General features: G+C 45.1%; 1 protein-coding gene across 24 annotated transcripts in view; it reads right to left on the minus strand.

The window, feature by feature from the left end:
* LRRFIP1 (LRR binding FLII interacting protein 1) overlaps positions 1–11,115 on the minus strand; it is a 106,503-nt gene extending 95,388 nt beyond the window's left edge. For 22 of the 24 annotated variants that reach the window (XM_057422905.1, XM_057422896.1, XM_057422867.1 and 19 more), the window contains exon 1: positions 10,989–11,094. In XM_057422905.1, the coding sequence (XP_057278888.1) occupies positions 10,989–11,078 (90 nt within the window). In that variant the 5' untranslated portion in view covers positions 11,079–11,094. Of the gene's footprint in view, positions 1–10,988 lie in introns of all 24 variants that reach the window. The other 2 variants (XM_057422916.1, XM_057422655.1) reach the window with 1 other exon arrangement.
* Positions 11,116–19,785: the final 8,670 nt, after the last annotated feature.

A 19,785-nucleotide genomic window follows, 5' to 3' on the forward strand; every position in this document is an offset into this window, starting at 1 on the left:
TATATATACACACACACACATACACACACCTTTCACTCTCCTCCATATCTCACAATGACAACCAATTCAAAAAATTGTATCCACAAGACACCCTCACCTGGCCAGCAGACAGGAATTATCCTCTCGTGTTTGCTATCATTCCACAACCCATAGGAAGAGGAATTCCTGGAGAGCACCAGGACATGTCAAGACAACTTGCACAGAGGGAGATGGTGCTGAACAACCCAAGAGCTCGGATTAAAGCTAAAAACCCAGCATCGTTTGAGAAACGACTGGACAGCTTTTGTGCGTGGGTGGGACAGGATTACTGTATCCAAACTGGGTCTGAGCTATAATGGATTGCACAGAGAATCTGTGTCCTAACCCTTACTAACAAGTGAATTCAGTGTGAAAGACGCTACCAGGCTACACACACCTTGTGCAGTCATACAACAAAAGAGACCTTCACAGCCACATGAGTTCTTGAAATCAAAGAATACCACTCTGGCATAAGACAGAGACAGCCTTCCCCCAGTCAGGTCCTTTCTTTGCTTGTTCCTTTTTTTTCCCCTAACAGCAGTTCCCACCCAGCAGATCTAACAACTTCATCTTCACACTCAGTGTGTTTAACACTGAAATTGTGTCAATCAGTTAGTTTTGTGTCAGGAACAGCTGTATTCAAAAAATGGCAAGTGACAAGAAGTGGTGAGAGAATGGGATAAACCAGCTGCAAAAGATCAGCCCTTTAAGAATCACATTCTATTAGAGGAAATTACAATGAAAAGCCAACTCCCTTGTGATTTCCTACCAGCTCCCAAGGCGCACCAAGCAATCTTAGAAGTGTTACACATAAGGCATATATCCCTAATCACTATATGCAGAGGTCATATGCAAGATACTAGACTACTTTTTTGCATACTGTATTGATTCTACAGCAGGAAGACAGAAGGAGCAGACCTGTTACGCCAGCAGCACAGGCAGCAGACCTCAGAGCAGAAACTCCAGATAATGCAGATCTCTGTAAAAGGTTTGCTTCTGTATTAACAGGTTGAGCCCCCCGTAAGAGCACAGCTCACTACAAACCCATTGATCTTTATTTTCCAGTGCTAAATTGGTACATTGCTTAGACTGGTGGATTGGTTACACAAGTTCTGGGTTACTAGATGCCTTTCTGCTAGACTGAGAACTGTGAAGTCTGACAGTATGTATTTATTCCATCAGTGATACAAAAGCATTTCACCAGCACATGGAGGAACTTCCTTAACTTGCTCTAGTTCACTAAATAATGATATTTTTTTCCCCTGGGTAATTAGACAAGAATGTACAAATATTACAAAGAACACTGTGTAACCCTCTATAAATACAACCCTGACATTCTCTAGATAGACCAACATTATCCCTTGTATCCACACACAAGCATACTATTTCCCAGAGCCCCTAGATTCCTGCAGAGTTCATGTAAAGGTTAGGTCGCATTACTGTTTCAATGTACTCATTTCACATGGAGGCAGATTTACATTTCATACTTAACAGACAATGAAATAGCTCAAAATGGTGACCTTTGGGTGTCACGAAAAGAACGTCCCAAAAGCCCACCTCAATTCTCAACAGATGTTGATGCACCATATTTGTCATCATAAATCCTCTTAGAGTTCAGCAACACATTCAGCAAAGGAAGAAAATCAAGACCAGCACAGACACACTTCACGTGTGAGAAGGGGCATCTTAAAGAAAACAGCTCCTGGGCAACGCTCCATTGCACAGCAAAGCAACAGGGGTGCAGATCATTAGAGTTTAAATTTCTTGTCCAAAACCATGCCGGTGTAAGACGGAACACAAAGTTACGTCATCTGCTCTCCTGGCAACTCAACTGAGTCAACTTCCAGGTTGCAAATCAGGGAGAAACAAGAAGTAATTATAAAGATTAAAAAACAAAACCCAGTAGGCTGCTACCTTCAATAATCAGCAAAAGCAAATAGGTTTTATCATTTCCAGGTGAAGGCTGTAGTACACTGGCACCAGTATAAACAGCCATACCCAAAATACCTGAACCTAGAGCAGTATGTGTTTTATGAAGCTACAAGAGCCCAATAGGAGCCCGGAGCCCAAGGATTTTTCTGCATGTGAAACACACCAAGAGCCTTTCATTGCTCTCATGTCATCCTAGTATGTTAGCTGATAAACACTCCATAATCAGAAGACCCAATTAGGGATGTCTGAAATCCATCTGCCATGAGGGAACAAGTTTAAAAGCCTGCCCCAGCTTTTAGCATGCCAGATTCTCCTGTATTTAGTTTCTGTCTACTGGAAGAGGCTGGTAAAAGAAAACAAGAGAGACAGACTCAGCTTAATGTGCTTTTCAAACACAGGATTAGAGAAAGGATATATTGGGATGCAGGAAGTACTCAGAAGAGAAAGGCAAAGGAAAAAAATACTCAACTGAAACCAGCAACTGATGAAAGGAAAGGTCACAAGATATGCAAGAAAAGAGACCAAGAGGAAAGAAACATTATTCCTTTACATTCTCTGTCTGTGAAGAGATCTGCATTCAAGGCATCTGTGGGATTTTGATAACGGTCTGCAAAGAGTCACCAGTGGGACCACTCAGGACAGAGGCACCATCATTTAATTTGCAAGCAATATGAAAACAGAAGGCACTGACTAACCAGCTGAACCAGTAAAAACACAAACTGCTTTGTGTAACGTGCTTCCAGTAAGCTTTTCCATTCCAGGGAAGATTAAATCAGTGTGACATTAATTACACTTAAAAACTCCAAAGTAGGAAAAACCCAACTCCGAGAGCCTATTTTTGAGGAAGCCAGAAGCAGTTCAATTGTTTCTTCAACAGAAGTTTGAATACAAATTGAATAACCCACTCTCATTCACATAGACCTCCTAACAGCTCAAAGGAAAGAAAATTGTTGCTCTGAAACTTAAGTAGGATTTTTGTATTTCTTCACACGCCAATGATAACAAGCAGTGTCCTACTTAATTACAAGGTATTAAAACCAGGAACCCAGCAGTGGTGATGCACCTGGCAATTCGGGTTTACCAAAGGCTTTGATTACTTGCACAACATACAATACAAAACTAAAATCTCAGTATTTTCTCAAAGAGCAAAGGGGCCCACAAAGCATTGAGAAACTAGAAGGCACTCAGTGATTTTCCAAGTATAGCATCAGGATTAAGTTGCATCACACAAGAAACTCTCATCCTGCACACAAAAGCAACATCCAGGAAGAGGAGAGCTGTGAAGAAGAGTGGCGATGAACTAGAGGCTTCCCCAGCACATCCGAGACTGGAACACAGCTTGGATTTGGCACTCTAAGATCACTTTCCCTGTTTGCTGTCTCCAGCTCAACTCTTAAATGCTGCAGTAGTATTTAGGAGGATAAAACCACAGCCCATGCCAACCTGCCGGCTCATAGGCGGCAGGAACACAGAAAGGCAAAGCAGACACGACTGAACAGGTCCACCTCTTTTCAGATCCTACCCAGTATATTTTACTGAAAGTATACTCACAAAGCAATCGACTTTCCAGTTCCAGGTCAGAAACTTTTAATGAGCAATTAGCTCAGACACTCATTTTTGTTGGCACTGAACAGTATTGAAAGTCCCTAAATTAACAAAAATTATTTCAACCTATTCAACAGAGCTTCCAAATCAGAGGTAGTCACTCAAATCTTTAGATCAGAGTTGTGCCTTTTAGAAATAATTACAGTCAATACCCATAACACCCATCCTTTCTTAACCCAGAAATCACTGGTTTTGTTAAAATCTGCAAACTTTTATGTCTGATAATAAAACCAAACATTTCACAAAGGATTTGAAGACAACCTCACCCCCCACACCCCTTTTCAGAATTCCATGCCCTTAAGTAGCACACACTGTACCAGAAATTCACTTCCAGGAAAACACAAAACATCATGGGGATGAAGGACAGGATCACAGGCTAGATGCTGAAGCACGAGTCACATCCATCTTGGGAGATGCTGCTTCACTTAACCAAGATAAACGCCCTTCTGCCTGGATTTTGTTTAGGCATACATCCATGTCCCAGAACAAATAACCCTCAGTTTTGCAAACTGTGTTAGTCAGAGTTAGCTTGCGTCTTCCCCTCTCTCAACACCCAAAGCTCTTTGCTGGTTAGGCCATAAAACTGCTCCTGGCTCTGCTCATCAGGAAGTACCTACCAAGCCTTGCCCTTCACACTTCATGTTGCTTAGTTAATTTTGTTTGAAGGCAGAATTAGAAACCCATCCAAATACACACAGGAAGTGTCTTTGAAGCTGAGGTCTAACCAGCAACCTTTCTAGATAAGGACAGTTGTCAGACTAGTGCAGTGGTCAAAGTTATGGCACATTCCCACCGGTGTGAAAGTATTACTTGCACGCTTTTCCCCAGCCTCTGAATACACAACTTCTATATCCTCTGTGGCCTCCCAACAGCAGTAGTTTTTAAACAGCCTGACCAGAAGATCTACATTTTCATAACAGAAAATTCTGTCATATGGTCATTCACCTCCCTGAAGTCATTTACACACTGTGAGCACTGCACAGCAACTAGATCAGCTCCCCCTAGACAATTAAACCCCTCAAATTCCTACCAGCAAAGTATAACCTTATTTAGTATTTATTATGCTACATCAAGCCTTAATTTCAATAGTTAAAGCATCTACAACCAGGCCTTTGAGTGCTGCCTTGTAGCAACACTGGTGGTTCTTCATCCTCACCATATCTAAGTACCTGCAAATAAGCTCCAGAGCACCAGATTACTCAATATAAGAGATTACTCTCTGCAGTGCCTAGTTGCACAGAGCAGCTCTCCACCAGCAGTGATTTACCTTACAGCAGCTTACTTTTAAGAGTTTAAAATTAAAAACCAAAACCAAAATTACAGGAAAGATGCCAGGCTGGAACCCAGCAATCGCATTAAAATGACTTGTGTTCATCTCAGCTACTCATGGTATGAAAAACACATTCACCAGAAAGTGGCCAGCTCTGACTTGCAGGACTGAAGACGAAGCCTACCCATGTCAATGCCTTTTAAATATAGTTTTGCCCCCTCCCTGTCTGCCTGGCCTGCTTTCCAAAAGAGCCTGCAACCTTCCATTCCAACATTCCAGTCAAAGGAGCCATCCCACCATGTTTCTGTGATGCCAATGATATCACATCCCTGTATCCATGCACACATATCTGATGCCTCTTGTTTATTCCCCATCTGAGCCGAGCTCCGAATGAAGCCAGCTCATTGGCTAGAGCAGCTGAAATAGCTCTGCATCGCTCCGAGCATTTATTATAGGTGCTGGCATCTGACTGGGAGTGTTGGGATGGATCGGTGCCCCCCTTCCCCAACACATCTTGACCAGCCTGGCAAGTCTCCTACCAAAGCAGATGTCTGCTCATAAGCAGCCCTTAAGCACTTTCCTCATCTTTACTGTGTGACGAAAGTCCAAAATCAGGTATTTTTCTACTACATGCAAGGCTATCTTCTCTAGTAAATCCAGGCTGATGAGCAAGAGCACCAGACAACACAAGAAGCACAGAAAGCTCCGTGATGGAATGACTATGCACCTTCCCTTCTCAGAAGCATCTCTAGTATTTAAAAACAAAAAGCAAACCACTACCAAAGCCACCTTACAACTGTCTGAAGGACAATACGGTTTACTGCAGCTCCCCTTCTCTGGTCACCACCACCCTCCCTCCCAGCCATTCCAACAGGCAACTTCTCCCCCAAAAAGTATCTCGATGCAAATGAGACAACAGCTGATATTTCAGAGCTGCTATTTTAAGGTTTGCCTCCAAGTGCTTAGGTCTAGCTCGTCAGATTTGCTGCTCCTGGCAGCCTGCTGACTTGACAAGAGGAACAAATACCTTGTTTCATAAGCCTGAAGTGCTGGGTGGATTATGCTCCTTACAACCAAGGATGAAAAAACCCAAACAGTGCTGAAAGCCTTGCAAGTACGCTGGAGCTCCAACTTTATTCAGCGAGAGGCCTGGAAAAACATCCTTCTAGATGAGGTAATGATTAGTATTACATCCTGCAGGCAAGCTCAGCATTTGGGCTTGCAGAGAAAAAGGCTGGGCTTCCCATGTTGTTAATCCTAACAGTAGTCTCTTGCTTGACTGAAATAGGAATCACAGCTCCTTAAACAGCTGCTTCCTCAGACAGCCAGAGAACAGCTGAAGAGGACTCGGGCCAGGACATAAAACCAGGCAAGTAATTATGTGAAGTTGCAATAGGCATATTGTGAGGCAGAGTGTGCACTGGGGATGGGCTACAATCACCAGTCAAATACACTGAGGTGGGTCTTAAGATTTTTGTCTCACTTCTTAAACCATCCAAAGCTGCTCCTTCACACATTCCCCTTGAGAAGGATTGTAAATGATGCCAATGCCATTTGTTGGATACACAGATGTAAAACATCAAGGAAAAGGAATGTTTAATGAAGAAGAGCACATCTGCTGCATCATCTCAATTTTGGAACAATTCACCATGCCCTGCTGGCAAGCATTGCCTACAAAGTCCTCCTTCCTTCCTATATTTAGGTCAACCAGGCTGAGTCAAGCCCTCCATGAGCATCCCTTGCTTTCACAGTGTTCTATTTTAGAAGAGAGAATTACAACCAGGCATCCTTCTTCAGATAATTTCTTCTCTTGGGCTGATACATTTATAACACTCAAAGGTAAGAAGTAACAAAATGAAAAAAAAAAAAAAGTCAAATGCAAGCAATTGCCCCTACATAAACCAGACTGTTTCCAAGGGCTTCTCTTGGAACATTTACCTGACTTGCAAAAGGCTTCATGCATCTCTAATGCCAAATGCTGCTCAAAAAAGTTTTCCCACTATACTAACAAGGCACAGAGATCTTCACACAACATTGCCTATTACAGCCTTAGGGAATACGCTGCTGTAACCACTCTGGTTTGCGTAACAGTTCAATGAAAGTTTGCATGGCCTGCACTCCCACATATAAATATCTATTCTGCTTGATTTAGCTTTGACTTTTAGCAAACTGTTTGCATCTTGGTTTACACAAGTCACCCAAATTGTTGTACAAACCAGAGAATTCTCCCTCAAACTATCCACTCAATTCAAAAGCCAGGCCTTTAGATTCCACGTATGAAGATCACAGCACCTCTTCACCAGTTCTGAAAGTCCACTTTAGACTTCTGAAGATACTTCATGCCTCCTTACCATACCCAGTAAAGCTGGCTGACTTCACCTACATTTTGAGCCATTTCTCATCACCTGCACTTTCTGCTCCCTCACAGTAGTGTAACATCCCAATTTTTCTATCCCTAAGAATGCAAGTCAATGCACAAACTGAAAGCTTCAGTGAAACAATCAATCCACAAACTGATCCTGCCAGCTATTTAAAAAGATAGTAATTATGTAAGTATGTAGAGGACAGTTCTTGAAACTTTGACGTACAGCATACAAAGAGTGAAGAAGCAACCTTCATAACTTTATTTTACTGTCACAGAAAGTAATGGTATGTTGCTGGGAGTTACTAACTTCAAATTACTTACTAGCTGAAAAGAGTTCTGGATGAAAAAGAGAAGATTTCTAGCACAGACATGGCACAAAGCAGGAATTTTTTTCTGAGCTGTGTGACAGGTCTTTGCAAAACTTGACCAAAACAAGGTGTAAATGACTTAAAGCTCATCCAGTTCCAACCCCCTGCCACAGGCAGGGACACTTTCCACTAGAGCAGGTTGCTCCAAGCCCCTGTGTCCAACCTGGCCATGAACACTGCCAGGGATGGGGCAGCCACAGCTTCTCTGGGCACCCTGTGCCAGCGCCTCAGCACCCTCAGAGGGAAGAATTTCTCCTGTCCTCACAGCATCTCCATGGCCTCCTCTGGACTCACTCGAGCAGTAACACTTAACTATTACTGTAGGGAGCAAAGAGCATAGTGGAATTTGGGGGAGAGGGAGAGAAACACTCTGTTTTAACCAACATCTCAAGGTACCATAACAAAACTATCTAACCCAAGCAGGAAGCCAGTCCCTGTAAGGTTCAGCAGCACAGGACTCTGCCTTCCTGAACCACACATACACCAGCCTAAGAGGACAAGATGACTGTACACATATGCAATTACTGCAGGCTGTGCTGGCACAGAGTTCTAGAAGTATCAAACTGCTAGACTTTGCTAACACTTGTGGCATGTATTCACAGAGAGAATAAAATAGCCCAAAAGTTTCCACTGACCTAAACACAGAATAACCTACTGGTGTCAACACGAGTCTGAAAGCAGAGAAGCCAATCATTGATCAGTGTCACTCTCATTTGCAAGAGGTGACACTCAAAAAAACAAACTTCACCAACGTACATACATTGCAAATTAGGTGTGCACACAGCAAATCCTGAGAGGAATCATCTGTGCCCACTACAAACATGACATTCCAAGTCTGCATGTTAACTATATTGACTTATTTGTCATCAATTTAATTACCATGCGAGTCAGAAACTCCCCAGCCAGATTTAGTGATCTGGTACTGACCTGATGGGCAAGGTGATTTACAGTAACTATACTTTCTGCTCTAAACATGTCTAGACAAGATGGTAAACTACTTGCAGCTGATCTAGTTCAGAAATTGCCTCAAACATTAAAACTTACTACTACTGATCAACACCACTAACACTGCTACTAAACCCCAACACTAGAATAAGCTTCACTTTCACCATTTCCTTCCACTTGCTTAGTTACTTCCTCTCAAGACTCCTGCATCCCGTGGGAGTAAGGGCTGCCTTCTTCACTGCATAAGGCTCTCTGCTGGTCTATGCAAGACTGCACATACAGAGCCAGACATCCTGGTTACAGAACCACACAGTACAGCAAGAACTGCTGATTTTGAGGGATAGTCTGAAAGTTACAAAATAACACTCTAAGTGTCAAAGCAGCACAATCCCTTGGAGCAAAAGCAAAAGGACAGAAGATGAATGCATTTCAGCTTACTCCCAGAGATCCCAAGGTAAAAGTACTTCTCTGAATAAGGGCTCAGATGCTCTTTTAGGCTCCCATCTGAACACAGCAAAATGAGATTCTGGAATCTGCTACCAACTTGCAAGAATCTGCGGCTTTGGATAACAAAGGAAGACCAAAGAAAAGAGTGAAAACCTACACACAAACACAACATGTCTTTGGTTCAGCTTTGCCTAAACACCTGCAAGAGACAAAATGTCAGTAATCACTGTACCCTTCTTGCCATGAAGACTCCCAGCACCCTTGCTAGGAGGAGACAAAAGGCTTGCTTTACATTTTTAAGAGTCCTAAAAGATCATGGGGAAGGATTCATCTTGAACCTTTGGTGTGGAGAATGGGCATTTAAACAACAAAACTATTATGAGTGCTTAAAACCCAAGACAGAGTAATAGAGAGAGTTAAAACAATATGGGAAAATGCTGAACCTTGAACTTAGCAGTTCAGAGTTTTAGCACTCGAGGGAAAAGATAAAAGACATGACTGTGTTGGGATTTTGACCAAATGGAGTTGTTCTTTAAACAGTCCCCAGAAGAAAAAAAATTAAAAAAATAAAAAAAAAAATCACACCCACCCACAAAAAAAAAACACAAACCGAATCAACACAATATTTGGAGCCTGGAACCACTGCTCAATACAGTGAAAAGCAGTATAACAGCTAAAGAAAGGTGAAAGTGGGAGAGAAATGTGATACAGAGAAGGATAATTTAGGCATCATTACAGATTGATGCTTTCTTTGATCAAATGGCAGCACAGCCAGGACACAGGTGTGGAATTTAAACCCACATCCCAAAGCAATTCCTAGGGTGTTATCATGACTCAAACTCCAACAGACAGCACAATCACTTTATACTTGCTATCTTACATCCAGGACACAAGACATTCTTGTCCTCCTACCTCACCCTCCATCCCTGCCACAGCAGTCTGGCTTGTGGAAACACTATCCCAATCACTCATATTAGCCTACTGTGTGTATTGCAAAGAAGCTACAAACCACTTCAAAATGGTACACAAGAATAGTAAAGGCTTCCCATCTCAGGGCTGCCACTGCTGATGCATATGAGGTGCAGGGTGTTACAGCTAACTCAATCTAACAGCCAGTTGACACTAAAAATAAGCTGCACGTTCGCATCATTTGATCCTGCTGCAAACGTGATTCAGGAAAGGAAACCAAGACTCAAATCTCTTCTAGAAGAGCAATTAATCTTGTAACCCATGTGGGGGTCAGACCAACGCAAGGCAGGGATGACACACACATAACCCATGCTAGGGGAAGACGATGGCCACCTCCAGCAGCAGCCAACATCGGCTGCTTATCCTGATCTAAGGTTGGGATTGCCCATCTGCCCCATCAGAAGACTAGGAACAAGGATGCAGAACGACCTGTGTCACATTCAGTAAACATAAAAACCAAATTCATGTCACCCCGTTTGCCACTGAACCGGTGCAACGGTACCCAAGAGTAAGGAGGTATAAAGGAAACAGGTATCAGCTGGTTTTAAGTGTTTAAAGTCAAATCAAGCACAACGCAGTGTCTACTGAGCAGCAAGCCGAAGTCATTAAATACAGACAATAAGCCAGTTTCCAAGTTCGACTGCACACTTGCACATGCATCTCAGCATCATCTCGCAATCTCCTGCTTTCCGTTCTCTCGTGTATCTGCATCCATAGAAACCGGCGTGGCCTATTTCCCGGTTCCCACTCACTAACACCCACCCCGCCGGCAGCATACAATTCATTTCCCCGCACAGAGAAGCTGGCGCAGGGCTTTCCGACCGCGCTGCCGCGGTACCCTCCCGGATGAACACTTCAAGCACCTCAGACTCGAGCAGCGCCCGGGGATGACAGAAGGGGCCGGCACCCCCGAGGCGAACGCGAGTTCCATGCTGCGGTTCATGGAGCTGCCCTTGAACCGCCGTTAGCGCCCGCTGCCCGGGGGCGCCTGCGCGGCTGCTGGGGGACCCCACGGGAGGTACGAAGAGGGAGAAAGGAGGACGTGGGGCGGCGGCATCCCGCTCCTCACCTCGCGGGCGATCTGGTTGAGCGCATCGTCCTCCGCCGTCAGGCGCTCCCGGTTCGGCAGCCGCTTCCGCCCGGCTCCCTGCGTCCCCATGGCCGCTCCGCTCTCTGCCGCTTCAGCCGCCCGCCGGCTCCGCAAACAGACCGGCCGCCGCCGCCGCCGCCCCCCGATAAGCGCATGCGCCGCCACCGCCCCCCGCCCTGAGGGGCCGGGCCGGGCCGGGAGCGGCCGCATGTCCCTAGCCCGCCTACCCCGTAGCGGGATGCGGCAGCGGGGCCGCCAGCGCCCCTCGCATCGCGGCCTCCGCAGCGGCTCCCTCGGCCCTGGGCAGCGCCGCTGGACCCCGGTACCCTGGCCCGGCCCCGTCCCGGTGACTGCCCTCCGGGGCTGCTCGTCCGTCTGCTCCCGTTAAGTGAACGTGATTCATTCTGGTGTCAAATAAATCAATGCTTAACGAATTCACATGGGCAAGGAGCGTGTATGCTCTGGAATCCCTGTCACAGCCCTCGTACCTCAATGTTCACAGTAATTCCTTACATGCGAGCTGTAAGTCTCTCAAGCTCAGGGTATTAATCACGTTACACGGATGTGTGGCAGAAAAAAAAGGCCTGCCAAACCCACCCAGCCCTCGCTGACAAAGACCCACGTGCTGCATTTAGTCCTTGTGACTCACTTTTAAACTTCAAACTTGATAAAGGCAAAAGGCAGCACTTGCCTGCCCCAGCCAGCTTGATCGATGTTTACCTGGTGGTTTTCACAAACAACAACTGAGATTTGGGTCATCTTCAAGTTCAAAACTGTGTCAAGCAGTTTAATGTATCATCCTTTCCCATGAGGACATGTATCAGAGCATAAAACAAGTGGTGGCTGTATGAGGAGAAGAAAAGCCCTAGTTTTTATCACGCGTGGGAATGCTGTGGTCCGAACTTTGCAAGAGGTTGTGCCGACCTTTGAGGTGCAGCCATTGACTCCAGAGCAGATGAGTGATTGAGAGCTCCTAACAAAGCCCTCCCAGTCAGCCACCCTGTGAGGCACATCTCCTCCTCAGCCTTGGGTCCTGCAGACTGAACAGTAATCCCTGAACTTTTGATCGTTTTCTCCTGTTTAACATCACTTGAAGGGGAGAACCCAAAGCCCACGTTCTCCCCCAGCCTGCCATCACTCCAGCTCTAGTTCAGGATCTGCCACCTTCTCAGAGCAGCCAAACACTATCTCTTTTTTTCATCAGATAGCATTTCGGCTGTGTGCACTCACCTCTCATGTTACACTTGTTTGGGGAACAGTGGTTCTTCTGGTATTGCATTGACATTGCTTCTCATGCCTGGGACTATCCATCTGTACAAGAAACAAATGATTATTTCATAAGCAGAAGCACATAGAGGAGTTCTCTGCCTGAACTGGGCATCAAAAACATGGTGTCATAGCCTGAGATTTGGCAGCAAACTTACTCTGAGCCCACACAAGTGGAAAAAAAAAGCAGCACCTACTCTGCAAGGCAATGCAGGGACCCTAAATGTGAGCCTTGCTGTGCCTGGCTTTCCTAGATATCCACAGGCTTCCCTTCACCAGCCACTCCAGCCAACCTCACCTCCTCAAGACCTGGCTTAGCGCTGGCTCCCTTGCAGGCTCTACATGTTCCGTGAGCCCTTATCCTTGCATTGGCCCCCGCCCTCTGAGGAATTCTGGCTGAAGAGGTGGTGCAGTGCCTTATTTTTAGGTCCGTGTTACCCAAGGGTTTCAGCCACCTGTGCAACTGCATCACTGCATCCATGCAAGGGATTTCCAGTTCAGTGGTGCAGTAGATGTGCGTCAGTGCTGCCTGCTGAAATCCTTACAGAGGATTGGCCTTAGAGCAAAACTCAGTCTTGGATTAGACAGGTTTATGTCTGAAAAACAAAGGAAGGGGGAAGGAAAAGAGAGGGAAAGGGAGAGGAGAGGGAAGAGGAAGGAGGGAAGGAGGCAGGCCGGAGGGAAATAAAAATAAAGCCAAGAGACTGGAAGGGAAGAAACTATCAGGGGAGTACAGTCATATTTCAAATCACACATTGAACGTGAGCTGCAGTCTAAGAAACCCTTCTTTATTCTTGTATTCCAGACACATACAGGTGTTTTTTCTTCATTTTAGTCATCTTGTTATAAAAATATTATACATACAGAATTTGTCCAAATAAGTGTGAAATAATGTTTCACACATTCATTTTGACTGCACTGTGGAGTGAGCGCAGATGAAAATAAAATACTTGAAATGTACATTTCTTATGTCAAGGCTCATTTTGTCTGAGACTTATAACTGTGATTAATGATACTTGGACAAGACTGAGTATCCCATGCCAGTTTTAAAGGGCTTTAAATGCGTAACATGCACCTCATTCTCCAGTGTCCGGTGTGCAAGGAGGCTGTTTCATTCAGAGCATACCCTGAAGATGCAGTTTTTCCCTCTGTGCTGCTTTTAAACTAACCCATCTTTAAAACCTCACCCTTCAGAATCAGAACAAGCAATCAGCTGTTAGAACTGCTGCTGCTGCACTCAACAGGCCAATTGCACTCAACATGCCAATTCTACATAATAAAATGGATGGGTTTATATGCTGTGGAGCAAAATATAATTACACCTCTATTAGCAGCAAACCCTGGGATAGGGGAGTCCAGTAGCTAGCTGACTGTGTCAAAAGAAAACACAAGGGCACCTCTCTGCTCCACCACAAGATCACAGCCCCAGCTAAACCATAAATGAAGTCTGACAGCTTTAACAAGATGTACATTAGTCCAAGGTGAATGGATCATTTAAATACCTTGGAAAACCTACACTTAGGAGGCCAGCGTTTCATATTGCCAAGGTAGGTAAAACAAGCAGGGCTCCATTAGCACTGTAACATTTTGCAAACATAACAGTAGTGATATCCAGCAGGGTCTGTGGATTTATTAAGGGAAGAAAATTACATCACAGACAAGTATGTGCTGGCACTGAAATACTGCCTAAAAAATCCACTAGTGCAACTAAAGGGCTTCCCCTTTATTAGACCTCCTAAAGAGCCCAAGATGATCCTCTTCAGGTAATCAGACCTCCCAGGAAAAGTGCTCAGATGTTGTTGCTGCATCTAACTGGTGTCAAGACAGGGATCAGGGGACTGGTAGCGTCCATGCAGGCTTTGTCCAGATGAGAGCCTTTACTGTTGCTTCATCTCTTCAAATCAGTAGAGTCTCTATTTGCATTAGTGGAGCCCTGGGATGCTGGAAAACTTGCTTAGCTTTGTGGTGTCTAGCCTGGGGCTTCCAGTCACATAGCAACTCATTACGGCAAAGCTGTGACTGGTAACTCTCTTCCAGAAGGCTCAGAAAAGAGATTCCTGAGCTTGGGTTGACCAAGGAGAATGCAGTCCATAAAGAGGTGGGTTCCAAGCCCAGCTTTAGGAGGACGGGGAAAAAAAATACCCCACAACAGCAGCAGATGGTTACCTTGTTCCCTGTTTACCAACAGTGACTTACTTGCTATGCGAAAGTGTGGTTTTTTTTCCTGAAGAGGGCTTATTTATTGTCTTCATCCTGTGAAAATCCCTCAATGACTTGCTGGCCCCTTCCAGTCACCTTGGCATATCCTGAGAGATAGCTTTTCATCTGTAAATTTCTTACAGGTCACTGAAGATGCCATTTTGGGGATCTTGAGGTCTCAGAATTGGATCCCTTTCAAGGCTGAAGAAGATTCTTCCTTTGGAGGCAGTTTTTTGAAGGTTAACTTTGGGGTTGATTTCATTTAGCATTTTCTTTAGCACCCTAATGGAACATGCTGATGAAACAGCATCACGAATAAAAGATAATAAAGTTACATAAGAATGCAGAGAGTTTAAGGACATGAGAAACAAGTGGAATGAAACCAAGCAGACAATGCGTACCGTGCCAAGGGCTAAATTCATAATCTCATCAGCTGTAAATGGGGGAAGAGGAGGAAGTTCTGGGGTCATAAACTGCTCACAGGTTAGTTGTGTGCCACCATCACAACACAAACACCAAAAATACATTTACTGTTAGAGCACCTCAGGTAAGGATCTATCAGTGCAAATATTTATACCATTGCACAGCTGTCCACAAGACTTTACCTAAAACGATGCCTGCAAATCTGCTTTTCCATGTTAACTTAAACTTGCATAGCTGTAAAGAGAACAATTCCTAGAATAATCAGCAGGAGGGCCTTTCCTGAGATGAGAACGGGCTGCCTTGTCTAACCAAAGGCAGAGCAACTGCATCTCTTTTCTATAAACTGGTTTGGAGTAAAGGGGTGGGGATGATGCTATGTAAAGCTTAGAGCCAAGTTAGAGCAAAAGCATACAGCTAAATAGGTTGTATATAATTGTAGTCTGGAAATCAGAGGTTTCTTGCCAAAGTTCTGGACATGAATCCAAAAGCAATTTTTGGGTAGCCAGGGTCAAGTACGTTAAGTCTGTGGTAAGCACTATACTGAGAGTCTGTCTGCCTTAAAGAGCACTAGCCCAAATACCGCAGGCTCTCAGCCCTGCCACTAAATCTGGGACATGAATATCCATCACGGCTGACACTGCAACAGCCCCAGGGAGATTGTTCTGGTCCCGTTGGTGCTCCTGTTTCGAGGACATAAGGCTTCACCCAGACCAAGATATGCAAGCTCTCTGCTCCTGTGCCAGGCAGGGAACTTACCTGCAGTTTGCAAACTGTCACTGAGCTCACTGAAAACTTCCCATGTCGGGCTACAGATGGGAACTCACTCAAGGTAACCTCTGTGGAGCTAATCTAATTAGCAGCAGGCATGCCACAGCTCAGAGTGTTTCAGCGCAAAGCGAAGCAAAGCAAGGCCAGCTCCACAGCAGCTGTAGTTGCAGGGAGCCAAACCTATCCTAGGCTTTGAAGAACACAGCCTGTTATGGTTTGCTGTTTGATATCTGCACTCCTATCTGCTGTTCCCAGCCTGCCACAGCACACTGCAAAATCTGGTTGTTTTTCCTCCTTTGGCCTCCCCTCTTACTATGTAAAAAAGCTAAGTTTTAAGAGAGCCCCAGGTTATTTTTGGAAGAAAATACATCATATGTTTCTTCCACCTAGCATAAAACCATTCCTCGTTTCCTACCTCAAGTTCTATGGGGATAAAACCCATTCCAGACTGTGGGACACTTGGGCATTGTGATGACAAGACCGGCATGCCCCCTGCCTTTTCTTCCCAGAGCTTGGGTGGAATGCAGGCAAGACATCAATGTACATATTTAATTTGGAAATACAGCCTCTACATCTGTCCAAACCCATAGTCTGAACTACTTGGTCCGTCAGCCAGATGAAATCAGAATGGCTTCAGCAAAAGCAATGCATTACATCAGCTGGAGCAGCTGAGGAACTGGCTGTGCATCACTTTGGGATTACTGTATCAAAGCATTCCTCCTGCCATTGTGCTGGTGAGGCGTGGAGACACGAGAATGAGGAATCACGTGGCCTTGCTACAAGGGCTCGATGCTGCTTATTTTCCCTGTGGTTTTTCTGCTCCGTGCTGTGTGGCCTTTTCCACTCCCATTCCAAATGTTGCAGAGTTAAATTGAGCCACATTTTCCAGTCAGGCCCTCCAGGTTTTCTTAAACTCCAGTTGTTTTGGACTGCAGTAAAACATAGACACAACACATGGTCTAAACCCAACCAATTGTTTGTTGCAGACCAAGTGCTTGTCCTAATTAGTCATACTTTTCCATAAAATGGCATTTGAACATCATTTTGGAACAGCTTATGTGAAACCACATCACAGTTTAACTCCCTCAGCTGGAGTGGAAGAGGGGAAAGGAGGTGTTGTTTGTTGTCCCTGTGGAAATCCATCCAGATTCATCCAAAGTGCAAATCAGAGGCAAAACATTCCTTTTCTTAAGCACAGCAGAACTTAGCTATGCTCTCCTTCCAGCCATCTTTCATGCTTGTCAGGGGAGAGGTATTTTCCACTCGCCTATTTTATAGCAAAATGAAAAATTGCCGCATCTATCCTCAGGGAGGAGTTCCAACCACTTCACATCAGATGGAAGGGCACCTGTGTCTGATGTCTCATGGTTCTGCATTATGAGCTGAAGCTGTTCATTGCTACCCCATCTTCTTGCACCTCTCTGATCACCCACCTACACAGAACAGCAGCAAACCAGGGGCTCACCTAAAATAAGCCATGCTGGTGCTAAAGGATTTCAGATTCCAGCTGTGATAATCACTTACAGGGCAGGAAGGGAGGTCATTATCATTTCCTAAAACAAAGAAGCTTGCCTAAACCGGGAAGTGAAAGAAGATAACGATAACAAAACTTCAGACAAAATGAGGCAAAACACTTCAGATGTTACAGCGTGTTAGCATTGGTACATCTGATTTTAAGTCATAACACATTTTGGCATCCCCAGCATTCCTGGTTTTCCATGACAGTGACTGATGAATGGCATGTGGGACTGAGTCATCTGCCTAGCACGCTGTCCCTGCCTTCTGCCTGGCTGTGCACCCCGAAGCCAATTCATGCCTTAGTTACTGCCCCCCCATCCCAGCCCTGAAGCAGTTGCCATGCTCTGTGATTTCCCTGTAGGCTTTTCTGCAGCATTGACTATTATGGCATTAAAACCCTCTGTGTCCTTCCCTGTAAGAACCTGAAGGAATTAGCTCCTCTGTTCTCCATCAATAAAGAGCCAAAACAGCCAGGCAAATGCTGTCAAATTCTCCAGTGTTTCATTTTCCTCCAACTGTAGAAACAAAAGAGACAATTCCCACGCACGTACACAGTGAGTTGCCACAGAACCCTTCAGTTTCAGCTGTATGTAAAAATAAGTAAATAAATAAGTACAGCATGGAGTACCCGAAACTGGACAGAGACAAAAATGCGTGCTTGCATCTAGAACCACCAATCTCCATAGCCACTGAATGACTTGTCAAGGACTAGGCTGGAAACCAATGCCAGAGGCAGAAACAGAATGTTCTCAACCACAAATCCCTTCTTTTCCCTACTTTTGCCTTCCACCTTTCCTAACTGCGCACTTCCCTAAGGATAGCTACTCAGTATATCACTGCTCTTTTCAGGGGTTCCAGCCTTAAGCCATGTAGGGCCAGGTACTGGCATCTCCCCAGGGATTGTCAGGCTCTGCCTTTGTCACCCAACCTAATTTCTGTAGAAGTTTTCATCCTCCCTGACTTTGTAGCTGTGGTGGCAGAGAGGAAAGGCAGGAAAATCGCTCCTTGGCGGTGGCCTCTTTTGGGCAGTTACAAGTTTAGGTTTCCGAAACATCCTGAGCACGAGTGGCTCCATTCAACTAATTAGAAATTCCCAAAATAATCTTTAATACAATTTTCAATTATAGAGGGCGTTTCTCCAGGTAACAGCAGATAATGGTTCCCCCCTCGAGGCATCTTTGTTCTTTCCTAGTTGATTGGCAACAGATGACTTATTTCACCTCTGCATAACGCTGACTGCTTTGCTACTCTTCAGGCAGTGGCTCGTGTTAAACGAGGTTGCTCAGGCTCATACTGATGAAATAATTTCTATTCTTGTGCCTTTACAGACCATGTCTGTAACACCCAAGGCACAAGATCAAAAACCAGCAGAAAAGCAGCCAGTTAGATGTGATCTGAAAATAGCAAGACTACAATGTGGCCACCGACCTGCTACGAAGCACGGAGAGGTAAAAGCCATCATCAAAATGCCTTCTGAACATGTCTGTACTGTGCATCCAAAAGCTGGGTGGGGACTTCAGAGAAAATAACGTTATGTCCACACCCACAGGCACTTTCCAAGTCATTGCTAGGCAGCGTTGCTTAAATAGTTCTCTTTCCAAGCACTGGCAAACTGCTTTCAGTTGCATTCATTACAACTGTCTCACAGACACAGACAGATGAAACACTTCTGGGGGCATTACTGAGCTGGGAGCAACTTTTGGCCGTCAGTGAGCTTCTCTGTAGCTCTTGCACAGGAAGGTACCGCCTAGAGCCATTTTTAGCCTAGTTCCTAAAGGAACATGTGTGATCACTCTGTAAGCATGTGCTGGTCCATGCCTAATAGTTTAAGCCAGCTGGCCAGTTACCACCAGGTTTACCAGCGAGGTTAAGGTCCATCCCAAACGTGATATCCCCACCGGCAAAAAAGCAACACAAGGAGCTTATGGCAGGCAGCAGAGCACACATGTGGAAGAGGGTGCATAAGTGCTTTAACAATGTAAAATGCTGCACAACCTGCACCTCATTAGGCAACGATAGCTCTTACTTCACAGAACTGTTTCTTCTGTTTCCAGGCTTTTCAGGAAGCAAAGGTCTTTGCATCACAGCTGTTTTGGTAAGGTGGGCTGGACTCACAGGGGGTTTCCTGGCCAAAGTCTGCTGAGTAAAAGAGAACATGAAGTCTGAGATAAGCAAAATGTCTGATACAGGCATTTTTACTGCAACGAGCCACAAAAGCTGTGATTTACTTATTAGACACACATCATGAACCACCCATGCACAAAGCAACCATATCCTGGGCTGCATCAAAAGGAGCGTGACCAGCAGGTCAAATTAGGTGATCCTGCCCCTCTACTCTGCTCTTTTGAGACCTCACCTGGAGTATTGTGTGCAGTTCTGGTGTCCTCAACATAAAAAGGACATGGAACTGTTGGAACAAGTCCAGAGAAGGGCCACGAGGGTGATCAGGGGACTGGAGCACCTCCTGTGTGAAGACAGGCTGAGGAAGTTGGGGCTGTTCAGCCTGGAGAAGAGAAGGCTGCGTGGAGACCTCATAGCAGCCTTCCAGTATCTGAAGGGGGGCTATAGGGATGCTGGGGAGGGACTCTTCCTTAGGGACTGT

This window comes from Pezoporus wallicus, unplaced genomic scaffold, assembly GCF_028554395.1.
Source record: "Pezoporus wallicus isolate ANWC-B61680 ecotype Strahan unplaced genomic scaffold, APGP_CSIRO_Pwel_v1 contig_3488, whole genome shotgun sequence".
In the NCBI taxonomy this organism is placed as follows: Eukaryota; Metazoa; Chordata; class Aves; order Psittaciformes; family Psittacidae; genus Pezoporus; species Pezoporus wallicus.